General features: G+C 33.6%; 1 protein-coding gene across 2 annotated transcripts; it reads left to right on the forward strand.

Moving 5' to 3' along the window:
- The first annotated feature begins 1,757 nt into the window (after positions 1–1,757).
- LOC145304225 (uncharacterized) lies at positions 1,758–17,118 on the forward strand. 2 transcript variants are annotated; one of them, XR_013874032.1, is made up of 17 exons: positions 1,758–1,870; positions 2,698–2,765; positions 3,639–3,680; positions 3,951–4,001; positions 4,254–4,300; positions 4,793–4,856; positions 5,357–5,430; positions 5,993–6,033; positions 6,204–6,586; positions 9,920–9,996; positions 10,403–10,479; positions 11,451–11,536; positions 12,136–12,356; positions 12,575–12,631; positions 13,658–13,724; positions 14,330–14,631; positions 15,243–17,118. XR_013874032.1 is itself a non-coding variant. In XM_080146064.1 (16 exons), exons 1-16 carry the CDS (start codon positions 1,801–1,803, stop codon positions 14,420–14,422), a joined length of 1,518 nt encoding a protein of 505 aa, XP_080002190.1. In that variant the 5' UTR covers positions 1,758–1,800; the 3' UTR covers positions 14,423–14,703. The 2 variants fall into 2 exon arrangements, 1 of the variants encoding a protein (XP_080002190.1); XM_080146064.1 differs by lacking the exon at positions 15,243–17,118 and having other exon boundaries at positions 14,330–14,703.
- The last annotated feature ends 280 nt before the right edge of the window (positions 17,119–17,398 follow it).

Consider the following 17,398-nt stretch of genomic DNA (forward strand, 5'->3'; position numbering starts at 1 on the left):
TTTGTGGTGCCTAATTGATTGCTATTTACTGTATCAAAAAATAGTAATCTTGTAAATGCACTTCATGCAACTATCTCTTTATATAAGAAGTAAAGCAAAATCTAAATCTAAATCAACTCTGACAGGGGCGTCCAAGCTTTTTTTTTGGGGGGGGGGGGTAAAAAATTTTTAAGGGGGGGGTAAAATGGCGCGCAAATTTTTTTACCCCCCCCCAAAATTTTTACCCCGGGGGTAAAATTTGCTTGGGGAGGGTAAATACCCCCCCTGAAATCTGTTGGCAGGGGTAAAATTTGTTTACCCCCCCCAAAATTTACCCCCGGGGTAAAATTTTTTTTGGGGGGGGTAAATTAAATTTTATTAAAAATGCGCGAGAAGCGCGCAAAAATTGTTTTTGTTACCACCCAAAAATTGTTTGGGGGGGTAAATACCCCCTCCTTCGGCACCCCCAAATTCTTTTGGGGGGGGGGGGGTTAATCGCCCCATCCCCCCCCCCTTGGACGTCTATGAACTCTGATTATAAATGCCAGTCTGTCTTTCAGCTTTTTGTCTTTTGTCTTTTTGTTAAGACTCTATATTCTATAAATAAATTTTTCGATTTATGACAATTGAACATATGCTCTTTAACTCAGGGAGTAAGGGAGGGGACAATGGATCGAATATTCAATTTTTAGGAGTCTCAGACTTTGGGGACTGGCTTAAAGGGAATGTGCAAGAATTTAGCAGTTTCTAACTGAGTTTGGGGACTTGCGCATAGAATGCCGCTACTCGTTATGTATGTTTTGAATATTGCAGACGGGGAGAAGGGATAAGGAAAGTGGGGGGAAGGGAAATAAACACTCGTTGTGTTAGTTTGGAATGTAGCAGACAGGGAGAAGGGAGAAGGGAGGTGGGGACAAGGGGCAAGGGAAATAAACAGAATAAAAAGGGGCAAGGGAAATAAACAGAATAAAAAGGGGCAGTCATATTCTTGCTAGCAGCTGGCCGGGTCCAATAATCTTTTAATATAAAAATCACACCAAAAAACCTCAATATATTTCATGAAAAACAAGTTGTGATTTCGCTTTACATGACGCTATAGAAATCTATTATTCAATTAACAATCCCTTTATAATTTCCTACAAATTTATTGGATTAAACTGGATTTCATACCCTTTCTTTGATAACTCTTAAATTGAATTAATTGCCCATTGTTCCCTCCCTTACTCCCTGTCTTTAACTCCATTTGCCCCTGTATCCATCCAAGATTGTTTCTCATACTTTTCATATGGATGATGTCATCCTTGTTGAATTAGATTTGCGTAATTTTATTACATCATATTGAAAAGATATCCAGATTTTAAGACGCACTTTTTTTTAATCAAAGAAGACAAACAAACATTAACAAAGTGCATATTCCAACTTATGGACGTGTGGACTATTGATTATAAAGATGTTACTATTTTCATTGACGACTCTAGATGACTTTATTATTCTATTTGAAATGCAGAACAGCTTTTCTTTAAATATTTTTTTTTAAATACGAGTTTATATAATAAAATACCCATGTATAATTTAAATTCATTTTATAAAACAAAATAGTTTGTCTTAGCGTTTTGATGTGAAAACGTATATATAGACAGACAGACATGCTTTTGTTATCTTTATATGTGAAAAAGTTGTTAGAAAATAGTTTTTCTTCAAAAGAAATATCTCTTCTACAATATAACTATCTGTCTGTGTTTATCTTAATTTTGTTCTAGGTGTCCTAAACTAAATATAATACATATATTTCAGAAAGAATCAAGCAATATAAAATTAAAGATGAATCCGTTAGCGTCAAGTGATTACTGCTTGAAATGGAACGATCATCACAATGTTTTCTTTAGTACAGGTAAAAAAAATTACGAATGGATATTATTCAGTCCTATAATTAAAGGAAAAAGTCTTGTGTATGTGCTCTAAGACCATTGAGGTTGATAATTCAATATCAAACATAAGACATGTCGTAATTTTTAATTTAGCTTATTCATTAAGTAGGTATTAGAGTTACGTAATTCAAGAATGAATATGGCAGGTGTCATATTTAAATTTCTCCCAAAAAGTATAAAACTTAATAGTTATATTTAGCGAATCTTGAAGTCATGAAAGAGGCTTAATCAGTTCTAAGTAATACTTTTTTATATGAAACCAATTCAATCAAAGTTTCTAGGTGTAGCTTTTCGTTTGTTTGACTTTTAATTTAGGTCATTTTAGGTAAGGTTATATATTGGGTATTGGGCATCGCAAGGTTATGGCACTCTGCAGGGGATAGGCGTTTCATAAATAGAAAGGTGGGATTAGTGCTCGATAGATACTTTGAGGGAAAGCACACAATTTTGATATAGTTTATAAATATCTAAAGGATTTTCTGAATTTCTTGAGCATTAGGCCGTTTGCCTTCATATACTATAAGATTCTTTTTATTTTATTAATTCATTTTATCATTTGGTTATAGTCCCTTTCGTGACAACGCCTCTTAAGGGGCGTTTCGTCGTATTTTCACAGTACCTTTAAATAGGTTTTTTAGGTTAAGTTAGGTTAGGTGATTGCCCGGCAGAGGTTAGGCAATTGGCCCCGCAGGGGCTAGAAATAGGGAAAAAGCTACTGTGAAAATACGACGAAACGCCCCTTGAGAGGCGTTGGCACGAAAGGAACTATACCCAATTATTTATTTATTAGCTGAAGAGTTGTGTGGTTCAAATATTTTGTGTGATGTTTCTTTATCAACAGGAGACAGAATATTTCAGGTAAACTATATATTATAGGCCTATATTAAACACTAGCGGCAACGCCCCTAGAAGACTCTAGTGGCACTTAGGTAGGAGGGGAAAAGTCGACCCCTCCCCCTACCATTTTCAATTTAAGCTTTAAAAAGAAAGTTAAAAAAAATTTTAGGTGGTAAATTTTTCTTGGAAGGGTTAAGATACCTACCCTCCCCAAAAATAGTTAAAAACCTTCCCTGGACCTATAAGAAGCTTCACTGTAAAGGAGAACCATTGATATCGGTTCAGTGGTCATTGAGATCCTTCGCTACAGACGAAATAGCTTGCTACTTTATATAAGAGGATATGTATGTATTGTATAGTCAGTGGATAGATAGATGATAGATACCAAATCATAAAAATAGATGTATATGAAACCTAGGTACCTAGTCATAAGTCATCAGATAGATAGATACTAGATACCTTGTAACTTAATTTAAAAGTAACTGGATGTGTGTTTTTATGTTGGCATTCAAGTATCTTTCTAACCGCTAAACCAATATGATTGTCCTTTAAAGTGAAGCATCTTAAAGGCCCAGAGAATGATTATAAACATTTTGGGGGGAGGGTACCGCCAGTTTCCGAAAAGAAATCGCCTATATACAGAAATAACCCCCAAAATAAGTTTTCTTTCTTTTAAAATTTTATTTAAAAGTGGGGGCCGGCTTTTATTCCTATACCTATCTTTCTTTATCTACCTCTCTTTATTTATGACGGCTTAAAATTTTCTCTTTCATTCCTGTTGCTGTTTGTCAATCCATGATTTTTTGTGCTTCGCTACTTATGAATGTTTTCATCCATCTTTATAGCTGTATATTAAAACTTTAACATTTAAATAATTTCCCTACTTTATTTTAGGCCCACAAGCTAGTGCTGTCAGTATGTTCCCCATATTTTAAGGTAATTCTCAACTTTCTTACACAAATTATAAACAGCAAAGGAATCTAAAAAAATCAATTTAATTTGGTGGAATTTTATCAAAAATAAGATGTATTTTTACATAAAATAAGATAGGCACTTAAAAAGAAATATTTTCGGCTGATCAATTACAAAAATGGACTAAAACTTAATGTTAGACAGTTTTATTTTTAAGAATCATATTGCCCATACGGGATTACCCTTTTTGTGGTATCTAGACGAAATAAACAATTTAAACCTTTTTTTATATAGAAAATTTGTGCGATGTCAGACAGAACAATGAATACATTTATTCACTTGAAGGTACCATATGATATTATTTTATGTATCGTTTTATACAAAGTAGTTAGATTTATATGTTTACCCACCTAGTTTGTAAAAAGTTATACCTACCTCATTCCTAGTTAAATACCTATAAAAATAAATTAGGTAGGTAAGTTAGTAACAATTAAATGTTTACTTTTAAATGATTATTTTCACTTGATTTAAAATTCAATTGTAGAAAATTATTGTACTATTCCTTCGTAAATAAATTTTAATTAATGTATCTTTTAGAATGTGGACTCGCGACATTTGGAGCTTATTCTCGCCTACATGTATAGGTATGTTCTTGTTATTAGCGCAGCTACTCTATAAATTTGGTATGTTCGTATGTCTCCAACTCAGGTTTTCTGTAAGTCCATATGTCAATATGCGTTTTATAATGATTTGGTTTAGTCATTCTATTTACAGTTCTCTAGATTCTTTAATATTTTTATATACATTTCAATGAAGAATTAATGCAACTGTTTAGTATAGAACATATATCTAAATCAGTACTTCGTAAATTTCAGCGATCTTAAGGATAAGACAATGGACGATAAATTGATGTACATCCCAAATAAAGTAAACAAGATTACCCCTTAAATAAAGTTGAAAAGTTTAGACACTACCTACTACTTTAGAACCAAGCAAACAAAATTTCATAAAGTACCCAAAGTTTTTGATCCGACGAAAAAGGGAAAGTATTTAGGTATAAAAATTTGGTTACTAGTTTAATTTACAGTCTAATGTCCCCTCCTTTCCTGGTAAATGTATATATTTTTGTATTTCAGGGGAGAGTTAACACTAAAACAGACTGAGTTAGTACAATTTTTGGCCACTGCTAAAGATTTACAGGTATTGTCTTAAAATCAGAAATGTTCCCTGCCAAGAGGGATACTTAATCTGAGAAAATATCTTTGTCTCTGCAAGTCAAAAAGGAAATGATATTAAGCGCCTCCTGTTAGTCTGTTACGTTTATATGTTATTGTTATCTGAAAGAAAATATATTTAAAAGAAGGAAAAATACCTAGTTTTTTTTTCAATGAATAATTCCTCCCTATTTTGAACAAGTAATTTTCGAAAAATTAGCATAGGTATATTTCTATACTTCTTCCTCAATTTCGAAATTCGTTTAATGCTGTCTTGTATGGGCCTAGAGGGACCTACAAAAGAATGGTCCTAAAGTTCCTTTTTTTCCGAATTTAAATTTTTGGCTTTAAGTTACCAAGAATAATTTCTGAACTTCTTTGGTATTTGTATATCTTTTCATTTAAGGACAGAACCTAACCTTTTTTTAATTCAAATGGCTTTAGTTTCATTATTCTAATCTTTTTTATGTTTTTTTTTTGTATTAGATTAAAGGACTATCAGAAATGGACCAAGTAGACTCGAGTCCCATCAAAGATATGTGTATCAAACCTGAACCAAGGTATACTAAATCTTTTCACTTGGCCAGAGAACCGGTTTTTGTGGCCTGTCGCTCTATACCTAAGGATTGTAGGTATGTAATTTAAGTTCCATGCTGACTGTGTGTGTCTGTAACGAGACAGCATTGACAATTAGATATCTTGGTCATTTTTATTTGATTTTGATGTATTGAAGAAATATAATATAATCCTTATATAAAAGTAACAGGATCTGTGTCTGTCTTGTATGTATCTATGTATCGAAGGATCTCGCTGAACCAATGTGGTTCTCCTTTATAGTTCGGCTTCTTAAAGGGCCATGTAAGGTTTATATATTTTTAGTGGAGGGTATCATCAACCTTCCAAGAAAAATTTCACTTTAGAAATAAATTACCACCCCCCAAAACAGTAATAATAGCCTAAAACCACCCAAAGACATTTATAGAACTTAACTTAAAAGTACAACTCATTCAGACCAGCAATTTTGGAGATTTTTAGCCTTTAGCAAAAGAACCTTACTACATTATATAACAGGATTTAAAGGCTCAAGTTTTACTGAAAACTTAATCAAATTTTTCTTTATAGACAAGATTTACCTCAGAATCTGAAAAGAAAACCTGATCTTCACAGGAAAATATTTAATTATTTCGAAAAATATTAACATGTAACGTTTCAAAAATACCTGTTAAGTATGTATGTACCTACTTAAAGATGAAATTAAGTTTTACTCCACTCTTCATACATATATTCAAAATTCCTACCTAGTCTTTTTTTAACAATCAAATATTTAATGAAAACAGTGATCTGAAACATCCTAAACACTCGAAGCCCAGCAGCTACCTGCCATCTCACATGACCGCTCTACCTCCTCCTTCCACCTCTTCCTCTGGCCTCATGCACCAGGCCGCCCACCACTCCCCCTTGCACCCCTCCCTATCAGAAGCACCCCCTTCGCCTCACCACCCGGCCGCCACATCTCTCCCCCAACCCCTGCATAACCACACCGCTTCGCTGGCCTCCCTGGCACAACATCTGAAGAGAGAAATTGAGGGTCTCGCACTGCCCCAAATGTCCCCGACTCACAGAGGGTTGGATGAAGGGGCGGCTCTCAAGTCTGGGGTAGGGAGGAGACATGATGGGGGCGGAGCTCTCATGGTGGATGATCCTGGTTTTCATGAGGTAACCTCAATACTATTTTTCAAACTTTGGGAAGATTTTGGTTTAAAAGTAAGTACCAAAAGTGTATGTATAAATAAGAATAGGTATAAAAGGCACAAAAATATATGATTATTAAGCTGTAAAGGTTACAATTATCATAAGAAAATAAAAAAAAATCCGGGATCCTAAGGGATAAGACTATGGTCGATAAATTTATGTACATTCCCAATGCTGAAGAACTAATTACACCTTTTGGATTATAAAGTAATGGCTGAAAATATTAGACACCAAAGTTTATAACCAATCACAGGGCGACCACTGCATACTATATATACTATTTATACTATATAGGATGAATTTGGATACTATATCATACTATATGACAAAAATTTACTATATATACTATATAATATCACCTTTATTTGACCAAAATTTACTATATATACTATATAATATTACATTTATATAACAAAAAACGAATATTGTCAGTTTTGCGACAACGTCTCTTAAGGTGCGTTTTGTCTTATTTTCACAGTAGGTTTTCTCCTATTTCTAGCCCCTGCGGGGGGCTCTACCCCTGCGGTGCAACCAGTAACCTTTATCTTACCTAACCTAACCTTCAATAACCTATCAAAAGATACTGTGATACGACAAAAATGCATAAAGCTCTACAGTAAGAAAGAGATGAAGAAAATCCATTAAAATATATTATTGTTTGTGATTTAAATATCAGTTATTTTTCATCATAGAATTAACTTAAGGTGGAGGGGGAAGTTTTGCCACTTTCACTTACTCCATGATTATTAGGCTAGGTATTAATGTGAGACTAAAGGTTATTTGGGATAAAAGTTTACTTTTGGGTAGAAATTCACTATTATTGATTCATTTTTTGGATAGGTCTCCAGGTTCAGGTGCTGCAGGCTGGAAGGTGGTTTCTGGACAGGTAATATAAAATTTTGTTTAAAGAGTTAGAAATCCACTTATTAAACAAAATACCTATGCACCTTTTTGGATTTTATTAACATACCTATCCGAAGAAAAAATTAAAATAGGGCTCTAAGTTCTGGTCCTGCAGGCCTCCAGGTCCACTCAGGACAGGTAAAAAATCAAATTTCTTATTTTAGTAGTTAGAGGTCTACTTATAAAACAGAATATGTACCTTTTTGGATGTTACTAACAATTTTGAAGAAAAAATTAAAATCGACCTCCAAGTTCAGGTCTTGCAGGCCTCCAGGTCCACTCTGGACAGGTAAACAATCAAATTTCTTATATGACAAGTTAGAGTCAATTTATATAACAGAATATGAATTTATTTGGATAATAGTAACATATCGGGCTCCAAGTTTAGGTTCACTCAGGACAGCTAAAATATTCAAATTACTTGTTTGAAGAGTTAAGAGTTATATTTGAATGTTTTTAACATATCTGAAGAACAAATTAAAATTGTCCATCAAGTTCAGGTCCTGTAGGCCTCTAGGTCTTCTCTGAGGTCTGGAGTCTTCTCTGGAGGCCTGCAGCACCTGTACCTGGAGAGCAGTTGTATTTTTTCTTCAGTTATGTAAATAACGTCTAAAAAGATGCATATGGTGTTTTAAAAATTAATCTTTAACACTATAAATAGAAAATTTAGATTTTTACCTGTCTAGAGTCCACCTGGAGGCCTGCAGCACATTAACCTGGAGGTCAATTGTCATTTTTTCTTTAAACACATAAATAAAATAACATCTAAAGAGATGCCTATGTTGTTTAATAAACTAACCTCTCGGCAAATGTTTAATGTCTGGCCTGACTGAAACATTGTCCGAACATTCCAGGTGCAAATTTTTGCTGGTCTGCGGGAATTCAAAATCATCCGCCTGACTGGTCCGTTAGCGGTTTCCCAGCCAAACATCATATTGTTGTTTCCAACCTCTACTTCGTTCCCGAGCCCAAAGTTAAATTGGTCATTACTTTGTGCGGGTTGAACATAAGCAGGTTTTTTCTAGGGAAGGATTGTTAGCCCCACCCAAACCCCCTGGACTGGGGGAAGTGACCAGAATTCAGTCTGGCATCTACCCTGGGACCCTTTCCAGCACAGTAGGACTCTTCTGGTGTAGCTCCTAGGGTCATTGATGCAAGGTGCAGGATGGACGGCGTGCACGTACCTGGTCTCCCATCCCAACTAACCTAACTAACCTCTAACTTCTTAAATAAAATTTTTTTATTTTATACCTGTCCAGAGTCCACCTGGAGGCCTGCAGCACCTAAACCTGGAGCTGGATGCCAAATTTTTTTCCTTCAAATATATAAATAACATCCAAATATAAGCTCATTTTTTTAACAAATATACCATTAACTGTTCAAATAAAAAGTTTGATTTTTACCTGTTCAGAGTCCACCTGAGGCTCTGCAGCACCTGAACCTGGAGGCTAAATGTCATTTTTCTTCAAATATGTAAAAAAAAATATCCAAATAGATGCATACTTTGTTTAGAATTTGACCTCTAACTCTTCAATCAAGAAATTTGAATTTTACCTGTCAAGAGTAGACCTGGAGGCCTGCATGACCAGAACTTGGTGGTCGATTTTAATTTTTCTTCATCAATGTTAATAACATCCAAAAAGATGCATATTCTGCTTTATAAGTTGACCTCTAACTCTTCAAATTAAAGAATTGATTTATAACCTGTCAAGAGTGGACCTAGAGGCCTTCAAGGCCAGAACTTGGAGGCCTATCTTAATTTTTTCTTCAGATATGTTAATAACATCCAAAAAGATGCATATTCTGTTTAATAAGTTGATCTCTAACTCTTCAAACAGAAATTTTAATTTTTTTTTACTTGTCCAGAAACCAGCAAGCCTGCAGCACCTAATCAGGAGACCTATCCAAAAATGATTAAATATACGTGAAATACTACCCAAAAGTAAACTTTTATCCCAAATAACCTATAGTCTCACATTAATACCTAGCCTAATTATAACAGATTAAGCGAAAGTGGCAAAACTTCTCCCCCCCCCCCCCTTATATGTGAAATTGCTTTGATAACAGCTTTGCTTTGAGTTATTATTGAATGATGTATATACTAAGTATTACTTAATAATTCAAAGTCAGATACTATATCATACTATATGAGTGAAAAAAAATATACTATATATACTATATGGATAAAAAAAATATACTATAAAAATACTATATTTTTTTTGTTTTGGAGTGGTCGCCCTGCAATCAATCAAGAATGGATAAAAGTTAAAGTTCTCAAAGTTTTTAGGCCAACTAATAGGAAAGCGTGTTTATTAAATTTTGGTACCGGTACAATTTGCTGTTCAATGTACCTACCCTCTTTTATCAAATTTGTAATGAAACTTTCCTTTGCAGGAGGAAGAGCTGTCTAACCTGAGTGCGAGTGACGTACAGCCAGTCCGCTATACAAACTCAAATACAATCAACAACAGGTACCTACTATAGAATAGTTACGCCAGCTTCGTCTTCTAATAGTTAATGAATAGCAATATTCATTGCGTTGTAAATTAACTACAAAAGATTTTGCGATTCTTGCTAAGAACTTGTTTTCTAGTTCAACGCAGATTTAATCCAATCACAAATTTCAAATTCTCGTTTGATGTGTACCTGGTACGGACAAGTCCAGGACACTGTAACGTCAGTTCCAACAACTATGAGGAACAATTTCTCCTTTTCTGCCCAAGCACCCAGGGACTTTGGTGAAGTTACATCTAACAGACAACCAACCCTTTTATTGCACGAATTTAATACCTAGCCCTGAATTGTAATGTGTTTTGTTGAAATATTTTATTCCTTTCTAAGATAGTTGCCCTTTCATCTATAGTTATTAATGATTAGGAACAACCCCCCAGCTCGGAATATCAGCAAGTATGAAGAATTGAGTAGCTCAGACAATCATTATCACCATAGCTCAGGTATAATAGCTTTATTCTATTCTTATATAGAAAAATGTGCCTATGTATGTGCAAAAAGGCTGGACACTGGACTGATCTTGAAAAAGTCTTAAATCAGAATTTTTGTACAACTTTTGGTTAGATTCTTTACTTACAACACAAAGGGTGGATAACAAATCAATCCTGTAATATAAATCATGTAAAAAGTTAATTCATAATAAAACTATATTCAACCTAACAACAATAAGAAGATAATGTTTTTGTGACTGTAGGTAGTAAATATGATGATAACAGTGGTATAGACAGACATACTGAGGATACTAATGATATTAATATTACTGTAGGTAGTAAATATGATGATAACAGTGGTATAGACAGACATACTGAGGATACTAATGATATTAATATTACTGTAGGTAGTAAATATGATGATAACAGTGGTATAGACAGACATACTGAGGATACTAATGATATTAATATTACTGTAGGTAGTAAATATGATGATAACAGTGGTATAGACAGACATACTGAGGATACTAATGATATTATTATTACTGTAGGTAGTAAATATGATGATAACAGTGGTATAGACAGACATACTGATGATACTAATGATATTAATATTACTGTAGGTAGTAAATATGATGATAACAGTGGTATAGACAGACATACTGAGGATACTAATGATATTATTATTACTGTAGGTAGTAAATATGATGATAACAGTGGTATAGACAGACATACTGATGATACTAATGATATTATTATTACTGTAGGTAGTAAATATGATGATAACAGTGGTATAGACAGACATACTGAGGATACTAATGATATTATTATTACTGTAGGTAGTAAATATGATGATAACAGTGGTATAAACAGACATACTGAGGATACTAATGATATTATTATTACTGTAGGTAGTGAGTATGATGATAACAGTGGTATAGACAGACATACTGATGATACTGATGATATTATTATTACTGTAGGTAGTAAATATGATGATAACAGTGCTATAGACAGACATACTGATGATACTAATGATAAACCTGAAAACCTGGAGATTAACAAACAGGTAAAATTTAATTTCTACTGGTGCTATATGAAGTGCGCTGGTAAATAATAAAAGTCTTTGTCCAAAACAGGTGCAACTCGTTACGTTGCACATTAAAGTTAAAGTATTGTGAAGAAAAGATTTAAATTGCTGTAAGTACCTTTATTGTTATTGTAAAATGAAACAATGGGAATGCATAAAGTTTTTTTTATTGATAGAAAAGTAAGAGGCAAACTGTTTTTATTTTTTGTGCCATATTCCATATTAAGATAAACTTGTTACAGGGTTGTATATTCTGCACAAGATTTATTTTTTTCCCTACTGCAAAATATTTTATTTCGCCCCCCCCCTCCCAATTTTATCCCCAAAAGGAGTAAAAAAATGGAAAAATGTTTTCAATACTCTTCATTTTATTAGGTTTTACCCCCTCCCATATTTTCTTATTCCCCCCCCCCCCTCCACCTCCTAAGGAGTTGAAAAAATGGGAGAGGAAAAATTTCAGGACTGTAAATTTCTTCATTTTTCCCCCTCCCACATATTTTCATATTTCTGCAGGAGATCCCATGCAGAATATACCCCCTGACTTGTTACCTATTTTACTTTAGAACAATATTTTTTAGACTCATGTAGCATCCGCAACCACTGGCGGTGGACGGAAAAAATCCACCAACAGCCAACAGCCGCCAACATCTGGAAACAACAGCAATACTGGTTCAACAACAACTGGTGGGGGAGGAGGAGGGTCCAAGGCATTCCAGTGTGGTATGTGTGAGATGTCCTTTGATCAAAACTGGCTGCTGAAACGACATTTTAGAACGCATACAAAAGAACGGCCGTTTAGGTACAGTATTTAATATTTTGCTCCATAACAGGTTATTGTGTTATATAATTTGCTATTAAATTTGATTGAATTTCTTCTGTAGGTAGCTAAATAGAATATGCTTTTGAAATTTTAAAAGAAGATTCTTAAATAAGCATCTTGGCAATATTATATAATTATTCTAAATCTCGTTACTTATGGATGTTTATATTTTGGCTTAGATTTATTGTATATTTTAGATGTATGTTGTGTATGAAGAATTTCTCATTGAAGGACAGTTGTATCAGGCATATAAGGTTAGTTATTTACAACTAAAGGTCATTTGTTTACAACTAAAGGTCACTAGGGGCACTGGTTTTCCTTATTCAGAGCTGAAAAGGGGGCACCGTAGCTCTGTGGTAACGCACTGAGTTACGGTGATGAGAATTCGAGTTCAAACCCACTCGTGTTGCAATCACAACATGTTGTCTCAAATTCTCTAATGTGGATTCACGCAACCTCCCCCAGTTGCATTGGAAGGGAGATTGTTAGGTAGTTTGGAAGCCTAATAATCATGTGTATAATAGCAACACATCCCTTAATTCCAGGCTCCTCTAAGGAGAGTGTCATTCATTACGGTGACTTAATCTGGAACACCTGCCATACTCAAAAATCGGCGAGGGTGAGGTAATAACGAGGAGCTCTCATGAGACAGCGTGTTAAGTCATACTTGAACGTGGAGCTTGAGCTGGCCCTGGTGGCTATACAAAAGTGTCTCAACATACTCCAGGGGTCTTAGATCCAAACTCTAAGAAACTATGGCTAATCAAACAAAAAAATTCAGAGCTGAACTTTTGTTAAATGTATCTCAAGTTCAAGCTTAATTTCTGAACTTCCAAATTAAATTGCAGCCATCCTTTGTACCACTACCTATATGTTGAGATTAATCATTGTTAAGAAATAACTTAAAAGGCCAATTCAAAAAGCGTGCAAATACCTTATTTAATGCGTATTTTATTTAGCCAGGTGCTCATTAATGGCTCTTTATACCTGACTAATACCTCGACGGGATGTTTGGTAATCTCAACCTCAGGGACAACTCTTAATAGTTGGTCCCAAAGCATTGTACATCCCAATAATTCTTGATGAGATTCTCAACTCATCAGTATGCTATTGGAACTTGGCTATTTCTTATTCTCTCATTGACTTTATATATTTATTCAGCGGTTTGGCCACTACCAGCCTCTAAAGATTATCATTTTTGTTTGTTTGAAATTTTCGATACCAACAACATTTTATCTTGAACTGAAGAACAGAACTAAATGTTATACCTAATAATTTAGAAATGTTCACAGAGGAGAGATTTATGGAGAAGCTACAGTTACCGACCTGTCTTCCTCATATTGTCAGGTAGAAACTTTAGGGGGGAGGGTGCGGTGGAGGGGGGTTGCAATAAATGATTTTCCTTCCCGGAAAGTGACACTTTTTAGAACAAACGTTAAAAAGTAGAGACAGTCTTTGAAAAATTGCATTTTTTAGAGCAAATTTCAGAAAGGAATTATAGCTCTTAGTAAAGTTATAATTTTTAAAACAATTCCTTAAAAGTATTTCTGGGAAAGTCCACTTTAAACAAAATCCTCAGAATGGACTTAGAGTCCTGGAAAAGTAACACTTAAAGGTTTAAAAATGGCACTTTTAAAATTATACCTCAAAGACTAGATAAAGTTTTGTTAAATGGCACTCAAAAACCCTAAATTCTGGTACTTGGTATTCAAGGACGCCCAAGCTTTTTTATTTGAGACGGGGGGGGGGGGATTGAAAATTAAAATTTTGGGTGTCTATGGCACCTCCAAGCTCATTTTGTTGGGGGTAATCTATATATCAGAGAGGCAAGGACGTCCTAACTATCTTACCATTTACCCCCACCCCACTACTTAAAATAATAACAAAAAGTCTTTTCTTCGAATGAAAATGCATAAGTTTTTTTGACAACTAATCTTGTTGTTTGTATTAAGTTTGACGTTGCTGGTGTGGGTGGAAGTGTTGGAGAGAAAGAAGATCTTGACACAGAAATGAATAGCAATGAAGCTCTTGCAGTGGCTCTGTAAACTATTTTATTATCTATCAGGAAGGGAGGGGATATTGGACTGTTAAACAACCTGATACCCAACGTTGTTATGTTCATTTTCAAACTATAAGTTTCCCAAATTTTTAACCAACAATTTTAATACAGAAAAGGTAATTTAGTTTATCATCATTGGGAATGTAAATCAATTTATCATCCATTGTCTTATCCCTTAAGAACCCTGCTACCTATGTAAGTTTCGTTGTGCATACACTTCTGCCTATTATTTAATTACATCCAAATAGTTTTTCAATTTCGGAAAAAGACTTAAAATCAAATTAATAAAAGGGGGTTAATGACGTTTAAAGTGTAAAAAGGGTAAAGTGTATTTTATGCTGTTGTTATTATATACAGTAAGAGATATAAGTTTTCCGGAATTTTAATGAAGGGAGTAGATTTGAAATCTGCATCAAATTTTAAGGATTTTTTATAAAATTCGTTTTTTGTAAAATTCTTTATCTAAAAGCGGAAATACATTTTAAGTTAATTAATTTTGACCAATAGGATAGTTGGATTTTAAACTACCTGCGCTCTAATTGATTGAATGATGTACGACATCCAATCAGAGCGCAGATTTTTTAAATCCACCAATCACGGATGCCAAAATAATTAACTTAATTTGTATTTCCGCTTTTAGATAAAGAATTATACAAAAAATGAATTTTATAAAAAATCCTTAAAATTTGATGCAGATTTCAAATCTACTCCCTACATTAAAATTCCAGAAAACTTATATCTCTTAATATACAGTCCTGATCATTTGAGAATGTGATACATATGCGGAAGTGAATGCACACCCGAAGATAATTTTAGTAAGAAGCATTCTGAAATATAAATGGTAGAAAAGCAAATGTGTGGCTTCGAAACAGATTTTTTATGGTTCTGAACCATACTGAAAAATCGTGCATCGTATCGCATTAAAGACAATTTTCCAGTTTTGTTGTCCCGGGCCTTTAACCCCTCGTGGCTAATAAAACTTGAGTTAATTTCATTATTTTTCATTTTAATATCTGCGAAAAGCTGTCTGTAATAAGATGCGATAAGTAACTATTTTTTGTCGTTTCTACCCTTTGTAGTTTAAAATGCTATCCAATTTTTTCACTGATTTTTTTCTGCATTTAATGTGGCTCCTAATCTATTATGTATTGTAAATATGATTTAAAATCAAAATGGGCCACCATAATTTTAATATTTTTATTTTTGTATTTTTTATCAATTTAAAGGCTCATTGCGATACTCAATTAATATGCGCGGCAACTTTATAATTTTCTGTTAAATGTCAGTCTGTTTTTTTATGATTATATTACAAGGATAAGAAAATCCAAAAGTTTGGTGACATCTTAAATAAAATTGTTAAAGGCTCACTATTTAATTCACAAAGTCCATAATGATAGACAGGTGGACAGAACATTGAGTTTTGCAAATAAACACTACTTTTGCTACGCTTCTCATGGAACCTATATTTGTATCACCCTTGTATTTTTATATTTTATGTAAACTTTCAAATAGAATCTCCACTCCATGACAAATTTTGACTGATAAATTAGAAATTAAACAGGGATATGGCAACTGAAGAAAAAACTATTTAGCCTTCAATTTTAAACGCGTGTCACATTTACATTGATTTGTTTTCCATTTTTATCGCTGAAGTACATGTTAGTGTGTGCAACCATTTCCGTTAATGTCAAACATTTTTAAATCATCAGATTTGCATGTTATAAAAAAAGGGTAAACTGTTCCTCCCTCATAACTACAAACGCATTATAGACATCTATTTTTTTTCTAATGTGTCTTTTTTATGTGACAAGAGGCTATGCTCTTAGATGCCTCTAGGGGCACTTTAGTGAAGGGGGATGGGGTTGTAAGAAGACCCTACACTTTTCAGTTTTAAATAGGTATAAAATGTAAAAAAAAATCATGGATATGTTTTGCTATGGGCAATTTTTCTTTGGAGGGTTGGGGGTACCCATCCAACAGATCTATAGCAAAGATGTATATACAGACAACTACCTCCCTTCTTTTTTCAACGACCTCTTTCGTCTGCTTCTAAATTATTTTCTGCTACTTGGCTGTGTTAATATAAGCGACACCATTGGTTGCATAAGGCTGTTGCGATGGGGAGATACAGTTATTTAACCCTTTCTCCCTCTAGTGTTTTAGTCTAATTCCCATCCTCTCTCTCTCTCTCAAAATATCTATAAACCTAACAAATAATATTAAAAAATTTTAATTCTGTGACTTGTTAAAAATGAAGGCTATTTATATTTCTTCAGTTACTGTTTAGAAAATCAATTCTTTGCATTTTTTCAAAAATAAATTATAATAGGTATTTACCCTAGATATTCAATACCAATGCAATCAAGTTTTTTATTAATTATAAAAATTCACTATTTTATTATATTTTATTACTGATTTTATATGTTATCATTAAGAAACAACTAGATATTGTCCATGAAAACGTATATTAAAATCCTATTTTGTTGTCATAGGCCTTTGGCCCTTAATCAAAAAGGTTTTAATAATTTTGTATTTACGTATCTACGGACAACACAACAAGATATGTCTCAATTCCTATTCTTAAAACATTTGTAAAATTTATTGATAAAAATACTTTGTAAATGAATTATGTTATCTCAGAATTTAGTACAAAATATATTGTAAGTTTTAGACTAAATAAAATTGTATTAATATTAGTAGTGAGATTACTCTATAACTTACTTTGTCCGCCCGACGCAAAGAAAGAACAGACAGGTAGTTTTAATGCTGAATAGATTTTGCTTTAGAAATTCAGTTAAACAATTCCTAGGGATCTAAAAGGATAAGACAAAGGCCGATAATTTGATGTACATCCAATGATGATACACAGAATTACCCCTTCTGTAGATTAAAATTAAAGGTTGAAACGCTTAACTTAATGAACCAACCAAACAAAATTGTTTAAAGTCCCTAAAGTTGTCAA

This window comes from Acartia tonsa, chromosome 13, assembly GCF_053477335.1.
Source record: "Acartia tonsa isolate MP-2025a chromosome 13, ASM5347733v1, whole genome shotgun sequence".
Lineage (NCBI taxonomy): Eukaryota > Metazoa > Arthropoda > Copepoda > Calanoida > Acartiidae > Acartia > Acartia tonsa.

Excerpts from the sequence above, each read along its gene's own strand:
- LOC145304225 (XM_080146064.1), top strand. The coding sequence starts at position 1,801 with ATGAATCCGTTAGCGTCAAGTGATTACTGCTTGAAATGGAACGATCAT. Across the intron at positions 2,766-3,638 it reads CAGGAGACAGAATATTTCAG|GCCCACAAGCTAGTGCTGTC; the intron begins GTAAACTATATA and ends ACTTTATTTTAG. Across the intron at positions 10,480-11,450 it reads TCATTATCACCATAGCTCAG|GTAGTAAATATGATGATAAC; the intron begins GTATAATAGCTT and ends TTATTACTGTAG.